This window comes from Brachionichthys hirsutus, unplaced genomic scaffold (assembly GCF_040956055.1).
Source record: "Brachionichthys hirsutus isolate HB-005 unplaced genomic scaffold, CSIRO-AGI_Bhir_v1 contig_512, whole genome shotgun sequence".
NCBI lineage: Eukaryota > Metazoa > Chordata > Actinopteri > Lophiiformes > Brachionichthyidae > Brachionichthys > Brachionichthys hirsutus.
The window spans coordinates 27,149-35,855 of NW_027180746.1; the positions used below are offsets into that span (position 1 = coordinate 27,149).

The 8,707-nt window shown below is 42.9% G+C and overlaps 1 protein-coding gene across 1 annotated transcript; it reads left to right on the forward strand.

Annotated features, from left to right (window-relative positions):
* The first annotated feature begins 200 nt into the window (after positions 1–200).
* LOC137916610 (tax1-binding protein 1 homolog A-like) lies at positions 201–6,104 on the forward strand. Its single transcript, XM_068759597.1, has 5 exons — positions 201–316; positions 1,668–1,882; positions 4,645–4,747; positions 5,346–5,536; positions 5,867–6,104. The coding sequence occupies exons 2-5, from the start codon at positions 1,694–1,696 to the stop codon at positions 6,089–6,091; spliced, it is 708 nt and encodes a 235-aa protein (XP_068615698.1). The 5' UTR covers positions 201–316; positions 1,668–1,693; the 3' UTR covers positions 6,092–6,104.
* Positions 6,105–8,707: the final 2,603 nt, after the last annotated feature.

Sequence of the window (8,707 nt, forward strand, 5' to 3'; positions counted from 1 at the left end):
TTTTTTTTTACTTAATTCCCGTTAGCCGCTTCTGTGAACCACTATAAACCAAGTGAACATTGTGAACTGATTTTAATGACTTAAACAATTATTTTTGCTCTTAACAGTTGCAGCTACACCTGCTTTGCAACCCCCCCACCCAAACATCATTTGGTACCGCTCAACATCCCGGAAGTTCATCAGCATCACCTGCTCCTTCAGGAAGAGAAGCGTCGTCATCATCAGAGAGTTCGCACAACAACGAGGACAGTGGCAAAAACATCGGCCTGTCCGCCAGAAATTACTCCCTCTTCGCTCGTGGAGTTCATATGAAAAGGTTTTGCTTTCAAATTCCGAGCTAAATGAACGCCTGCAATTGTCATGTCCTATGTAAGCAACGTATGGCCGGGATAATGTTTAGCTAGCTAGTGACTTGACACGACATGGCCTTTTTCACGAGCTAATGTTAGCTGGTAAATAAGGGTTGTCTTCTAGCAAATTGTGTCTTTTATTTTATTTATTTTTTATCGCGTAGCTCTGCGCTAGCTGCTTGTTCAAAAAGTGTAATGTTTGGTCGCTGTGACTCAGCGCGCAGAGGAGATGCTAGTTGATTAGCTTAACTGGGCATTAGTTCTGACTTTCCAAGGATTTCGGGGTTGATTTAAAGACAAATGATTGGCAGAGGTTTGTTGATTTTTATTTACTCTCATTGTCTTCCAACTGAGCAGCAATATATTACATCAATGCGCGGCGTTCGCGTCAACTGTAAGCACCCTACTCTTCATCCTCTTCACCATAAATCCATCTGAGTACGCACTTACGATTCGATCGCCTCGCTGTGTGAGGAATCAATTGGCCTGCTGTGGTTGGCATCCACCCCTTTCGCGGATTAGTGTTGTTTACCTAAGTAGCAATTTAATAGAAACATGCCTTATATTAGACAGGCTCCGAACACACTGGATACTATATATATATACCGGTGTGTGTATATATATATATATTATACCTTTAATTGTCACTGTCTGGATAAAGCCCCAAATCATTCATTCACAATACTGACTCTGATTCGAGCAGGATTCTCCGGTGCTGCAGGAAATGCAGTCGGTTTACTCAGGCAAGTAAATACGTCAACCTTTAATATCAATTACAAACACTTGATTACATAATTATACATCTGCTCAACTGTTTTATATTGCCACATGACGCTCATGGTTCATGGCCGAGGTTGAGCTTTTTTCCCACACTTGGTGCCCTACTTGAAGGTTGTACCAGTTGCTTTGGCGACAGCAGAAGAGCGCGAGACAAAAGCATTCTTTGTTCTGTTACCGTCACAGATGACAAGAAATTTTATATCATGATTAGTTTCTTTCTGCAAGATGAGACTTGTCTCTCTCTTGTACTTAAATATTACACATGGCAAGATTACTTCAGGAGGACTAATTAAATATTAAATATTTTCGAAGAATAACTCTTCCCTGAAGGTTTTTACTTCTGCGTTTTCTTGGCCTTTGTCTTGATCCTTTTATATTTTCTGAGATATTTTGGCAACTCAAACGAGAGACCTCAGCGTTTGAATCCTGTTTTTCTTTTAATTGTATTTTATGTTTTTTGTTGTGTGCTTGCCACTGAAATAATAATATACTTTTGCCTTAATTATTGTATCTGGCACTTTTCTTTTTTTGTTACAGACAAATGAAGTGACCAAGAGGATACAATGTCATCATTCCAGGTGGTGGACTCGTCACCTGGCAGCAGCGTCAGCATCATGGAAACGTCGAACTTTGCCCACGTCATCTTTCAGAATGTGGGAAAGAGTTTCCTCCCCCAGGCGCCCCTGGAGTGTTGCTACACCCTGACACCTTTCATAGCTCCCAACCCCAAAGACTGGGTGGGCATCTTCAAGGTATATCACGCACAACAACAGCTGCATGAAATACACTATACTGTGTCATCAATTCACTGTCATAGTTTTGCCATTCTGATTATTTTATGTTGCATAGAGGTCAAATATTATCCACCTTTTTATTTATGATGGTTTTATTAAGTTTTGTTTGCATTTAACACTTCAACACGTTCATCTGCTTTGAAGTTAATTGTTTAGCTGTTCACTTTGTGTCTCATATCTCACCACGAGCTCTGGTGTGGTTGCTCAGCGCGCTGAAAGGAAGTGCGTGCACGGTGGGCCGGTTCATTCGCTCTCCTTGGGTGCAAACACTTGGTGCACTTTATGAACCACTCCAATTCTTATTAGCACTTCTTATCCCGTCTCTTCGCTTGTTTGTTCCCCCCCCTGTCTTTCCATCATTCTTTTTTTTTTGCTTCCTGTTAACCAACCTCTTTTTTTATCAAGACCATCAAATCTCGCATGTAATTAACAGGAAATGTAAACTCGGAAACTGTGTGTCTCATAAAGTCAAAAGACAAACATTTTATTGTTGTTTAAGAACTGACTTCAAATCCACCAGCTCAATTAAAAAGAAATAAGATGCTGGGTTTATATGGAAACAAGTCAATTGGAAAATTTAATAGTTGTAATCTGTGCTAATGAAACCTTTTTGATGGTTGGTGCTTCGTGTCAGGGAACAAGCTCACTGGCCTCTTTTTGATCCTCATGACGTACATGTCTGTCTCTTAATGCTTTCATGTAGATATTTATTTATTTCTGGTTGTGTTATGTGTGCACACAAGCACACACCATATACAGTATGCTATTAGGATTAGAACAGTTATGATTTTCTTTTTTTCTTTGTGTCATGATTAATTAATTCGAATTCCACTGGTCACCAATATTTACGACATTTTATGTCGTGTCATTCGTATTACATTCCGAAGGCAAAAACAAATCTTTGGCCACACATTATTCAGGATGAAAGCGCTCGCCCTTTTGTTTTTCACATCAAAAAGGCCTCAAGTCTTTCTAAGAGCGAGTGAGCGATGAAGCTTAACTCGCTTCGAGGCAACCAGGCTTGTTTCTTTTGAGTTGTACACAGACACCGCCTAGTGGCTGAAAGGCTTCATAGAACCCAAGATCGCGCATGATGGTACAAACAATCAGTACCGGTACTTGTATTCCATGTGAATAGAAATAGAAAGCCTTTAGGATTAGGAGTGCTGCTCCGTATGCTGCTTCGGTACACATAAAATACAGTATACAGTAAGCACCGACACTAATCAAGCGAGTTTCATTTTTATTTAATATTATTGCATCTCCCTCTCTCACACACACACACATATTCATATATATATATTGTTTTTTGCTTTTATGAAAGCGTGGTTAGTTTAACTTGAGAGTGATGACTGACACATGCACGCCCCCCCCCCCCCACACACACACAACTCCCTAAAAAGCCCTGTGGAGGGTTTTGGTTGTGGCATGTTTGTTGGGCAGCAGGGAGAAACCTGTTGTGTAAGTGTATCATTAACGTGTCATCGTGCTGCTCCATCACACTATGGCTGACTGATTTATGGCTGCTTCACCTATGATTATTTTATAACATCACTCCCATGTTGGAATTGCACACCGTGCCTAACCAAATGTCAGTCAACTTCGCTCTGCAATTTACGAAATTATTTATGTCTTTTCTTTGTTAAACAAATACACGCGAGCTCATGAGAAAACTTGGCAGGAGTCCATCACAGCCTAGCCTCTTACTGAGACGCAAGTGGAAAGAATGTTCTCGGCCCAGGTTTTCACCCCGACACAATTCCTGTTTGTTTAGAATAAAATTGTTGCCATCATGGTCTGTAGGTAAGGGAGGAACTACAATTACCGGTAGGTATTGTGCAACCGCATGGTAAATCTTTCCTGACAAATTGTAATTTCACATTTCAAACATGGTTTATTCAATATTCAGGGAGAGTCAGAAACCCCTTTTGACTGTCAAACACATTCTATACTTTCCAATGCAACATAATGAGACTATTGTTTAACATACCTCCGATGGGACAGCTGTCCATTTGAGGAACAAATTCTTGCCACAATTGTTCTACTTAATTTTTCTTTTTATAATACACTTTGAGTTATCCACAGCTGAAGTGCATTTGTGTGACTTCACAAACATGTTTCGCATATCCTCCTGAGACCCAGCCCGTTGAGACGCCTCCTCTGTCGTGGACACAACCAGTATGTCCTTTGTGTCCACGACAGAGGACGCTGGGTCTCAGGAGGATATGTAAGTCAAACTGAGGTTTGTGTGTGCGACAGATTTACAATGTTTAAGTTCAGATATTCCCAACCGCCTTTCATCGTCTGTCGCACAACAACACGTGAAATCCGTGGAATATTCCTTGTCATTTTGTGTCATTCTTCTGTTTTTCATCAACCTGTTTTTCTCTCTGCAGTTTCTCTCGTGTTTGCTTGTTTATGTGCACGCTCAAAGCTACATCCACCCCTGGCCTCATACCCCCACCCCCCCCCCCCCCCCCCATTATCACACCTTCCTTGCCTCTATTTTGTGTGAGCCCCAAAGAGGTGGGATCTGAGGGGAAGCAGAGAAGAAGAAGAAGAAGAGGAGGAGGAGTTATAAGGGGACGTGGATTTCATTTTAAAGTTTTTGTCCTGAGGATCCAATATAACCTCCCATAAAGTGATTTAGATTATTTAAAATGTTTTTACAGATGCTTGGACTGTCCATCACATTTTTTACTGTTTTCAAACCTTCTCAGGTCGGTTGGAGCACGGCCAGAGACTACTACACCTTCCTTTGGTCCCCGATGTCGGAAAACTACCAGCCAGGAAGTACTGTGCACAGGACTGTTGTGTTTCAAGGTACGCACACGGGTCACTTAAACCCCTGTGCAGACCCAGGGCATTCCAAATGAGTGCTACCATTTTATGGCGCGTATAAAAGCCATAGCCACAAATGATGGTTGATGTGAACACACAGGTTGAAGATCTACAAACATTCGGCTTGTCCAATCAGGGGTTGCCACAGCAAATCAACGTTCTCCACTTCACCCTGTCCTTTGCATCGTCCTCCCCAACACCAGCCACTCGCATGTCCTCCCTCACTGCGTCCATGTATCTGCACACTGTTTTACTCTCTCTAAAATGTTCAGATATTAAATCTTGAAAATATAAGTGCGTGCTGCGGTGTTTCCGTCTTCCACCCTTTTCTTACCGGCTGTTTGAAATACTACCGTCACAATAATGTGGCACCACTGAAAATATTTACTGTAGTGATTTTGTTTTTTTTAGAATCTCGTTATGTTTTTGAGGTATAGCAGTTGGAGCCGCCTACCTTGTAATTATGTGTTGGCCAGGACTACCATTGTATCTTCTAATAAATACTGTAGCTTGTTAATTAATGTCTATAAAACCTTATGAAAGGAGAAGGCAACATGAATGCTCTCTATTTTTTTTATAGGCTATTATGTTCCTAAATCCGATGGAGAGTTCTACCAGTTTTGTTATGTCACGCATGCCGGCGACATCAGAGGCGCCAGCACACCCTTCCAGTTCAGATCAGCCACGCCCACTGAAGAGCTCCTGACTGTTACTGAGGATGACGGCAACTCTGACATACTGGTTGTCACCACCAAGACTGGCCTGCTAGAGGTATGCCGTGAAAGATGAAGCTGTGTCCCTTAGATATCTATCTTTCTGGAATTTAGGCCCCCATTATAGGGCCCATCACAAAACCCAGACCCAGGGGTTCTTTTCTCTACCCGACCGTGCACAAGTCACATATAGGACACAGTATATGGCAAACACAAACTGACTTTGATATAAAACTCCTAAATGTTATTTACCACTCTTGTGGTGTTTTCAGAATGTCCTCAACTGACATGAAAATTTTGAAAGTAAAACTTGAAGACCAAATTCTACAAAGTGCAATCGCTATCGTCGTCCACTATCAAGTATTCTCAACTTACATTTGCCTGGCAGCATGTGGAGGAGGCGAAGCAGGAGCGCAAGGAGTTGCTGAAGGCCATGCGTGCCCTCCAGGAGGAGAAGCGGCAGCTGCAGGAGGAGCAGAAACGACTGGCTAGGGAGAGGGAGCAGGAGAGGGAGACGTGCTGCCTGCTCCGGACACACAACCAGGTTAGAGAGAGGGACGGAGGGGACTGTTGGTCTGAGAGACAAGCTGCCCTTTTATTAGTATGGCTGTAGGTGAAGCAGCAGCGAACGCATTTATATATAAAAAGTTTTAGTGTCACTAGTAAAATGGTATTTATGCAACATTAACAACTGTAGAAACCCCGCCTCTTTTATTAAAATATATGTCTCTCACAATTATAATCACTGAAATTATTATTGGCAAAATGTGTTGTAACAAACGCACTGGAGTCATTTCACCAGGTTTTATGTAACGTACACTGCAACACAATACTTTATTAATCTGTCCCTTGGAGGGCAATCTGGTTTACAGCAGTTTGAACTGCTGCTGGTCGCAGCGTGCGCATGCGCCCGGGCAATGCGGGTGAAGTGTCTTGCCTAAGGACACGACGACAGTGTACACATGCACCTGAGCCAGGGATCGAACCGCCAACCTCTCGGTCGTAGGACGACCCTCTCAACCACTGCGCCACTGTCGCCCTATCTGCATAGTTGTTTCATTATTGTTGTTTTGTTTGCCCTCTCTCCCTCTCTCTCTCTCTCTCTCTCACACACACACACACTGACTGTATAAACCACTATACAGAACCAGGGTATTCCAAAGTAACTCTTGCATTTTACGATTTTAAGTCGTGTATAAAAAACCACCACTTTTATTTAATATGAGAACACAACCACAAAGAGCGGCCTGGGACCTCAGCACCTCTCAGACCACACGCACGCACACGCACACACACACGCACGGCGTGCAGACTCGTTTTTATTGACCTTGAAACGGTCAGATATTCTTCTTCTTCTTCTTTCGGCTAGTTGAGTGCACGATCAATTCTGGCAACATTTTCCACCGCAGTTATCCGGGCTTGGGACCGGCTCATGGGAGACGCTACCCGCTCTACCTTTGAGGCTGCATTTGGAACGGTCAGATATCACGCAGTGAAAATATGAGCAAAGCCTGTTGGTTGGCTGCCGGACGCTCTGGGGGGGGGGGGGGGGGGGGGAATAGTCCGTAATGCAGCTCTGGGCTGTTTGAGATATTGGTATTAATTACTGATGTCAATGTCAAATGGTTTTCTAGAAATGTACATCCATCTCTTTGTAATTTTGATGCCGAGTAATTGCTTAAAGTACGTTGTAGAAAGAAATGTTATCAGGACTCCTGAGACTGTTGTGATAATAACAGCTTCCTATCAATATAGCAAACTGAACTTGATAGACCCAGTATGTTGTCGGGAGGTTGTCATCGATACGGGCGCGTCTTACAAAGGCAGCGTGAGTCAAACAACTGACATACATACGAAGGAGTGTTTTTAAGAGGCGCCTTGGCTGTAACATTTTTACGACCAATTCAACGACTGACGTGTTTTACATGAACAAAATATGTTGTTTGGATGAGTAAACATTGTAACACGGGTGAATGGAGGCCGCAGACGCGCGATGCATTCCTGCAGAATGCGTCGTGTTATTTTTATCTTTGTTAAATCATTAGTACATACTATTTAATAACGCTTGACGTGATCTCTCCTTGCATTCGCTATGAAAATCTGGGTGATCTTCACGAAATTGACTTGTAATTTTTTGTGTGTTCCCTTTTTACTGCCGGCTTTTTCTGCAAATCAGGCCAACCATCTTGAATGAAGCTTTTCTCAGCACTCTTAGAACAAAATGTGACCGTGCTCCAAGCTTTGTGGTCTTGGACGGGTGGCAAATCTCTGAATAGCTGTCACCGTACGTCACTCCATGGTTTCTTTAACACAAAACCGATCCATGTTGCACGGTGCGCTCGCCCTCTGTCGCTGACTTTACTTGATGCCTGACACGATTTACCAGGAGCTTCACAAAGTGCAGCAATCAAATACAGTTACAAATCTTATCGTAATCTGCGATTACAAACGCCATGGATTTGTTTTAATTTAAATCTAATTTACAACATTAGATTGTAAAAAAAATATATTACTAAAGAAATAAAATGTCTTATTAATTTTGAAGACATCAGATGAACAAGTTTTTTTTTCAATCAGAAATGTTTGCATTTTATTTTAAAGCCCTGCCAATGACAGGGAGACTTCAGATGAGAATTAATGTTTGCATTTATATGCATGTGTATTATTGTAGGGTGGCAGAGTGGTTAGCGCAGTCGCCTCGCAGCAAGAAGGTCCCGGGATCTGTGCGGCGTTTATGTTCTCCCTGTGTCCGCATGGGTTTTCTCCGGGTTCTCTGGTTCCTCCCGCCTCTAAAAAAACATGCAAATTAGGTCAATTGGCTACCCCAAATTGTCCATAGTGTGTGCGTGTGTGCGTGAGTGGTTGTCTGTCTCCGTGTGGCCCTGGCTGGCGACGCATTCGGGGTGTACCCCGCCTCTCGCCCATAGAAGGCTGAGAGCAACTCTCGTGACTCGCAAAGCGCAAAAGGGATAGAAAATGAATGAATGAATGAATGTTGGCGGGTTTGCGAGTGTCGGGGGTTTGCAGACGTGTGCATGTGGTCGGTTCCTCACCACTGATCACAGGTAGGAAAACTTCAAAGGCTCAAATTCATGGATAATCTGTGTCGCCGTTTGATAGACAGAAAAAGAGCGTGTGTGTGTGTGTGTATGCGCGCCTTCCAGTCTCTCTCCCTCTTTAACAACCTGACTCAGTGGGCCAGAACGGAATTGGGACTCAGTTTTCTTGG

Excerpts from the sequence above, each read along its gene's own strand:
- LOC137916610 (XM_068759597.1), top strand. The coding sequence starts at position 1,694 with ATGTCATCATTCCAGGTGGTGGACTCGTCACCTGGCAGCAGCGTCAGC. Across the intron at positions 4,748-5,345 it reads CAGGACTGTTGTGTTTCAAG|GCTATTATGTTCCTAAATCC; the intron begins GTACGCACACGG and ends TTTTTTTTATAG. Across the intron at positions 5,537-5,866 it reads CCAAGACTGGCCTGCTAGAG|CATGTGGAGGAGGCGAAGCA; the intron begins GTATGCCGTGAA and ends TTTGCCTGGCAG.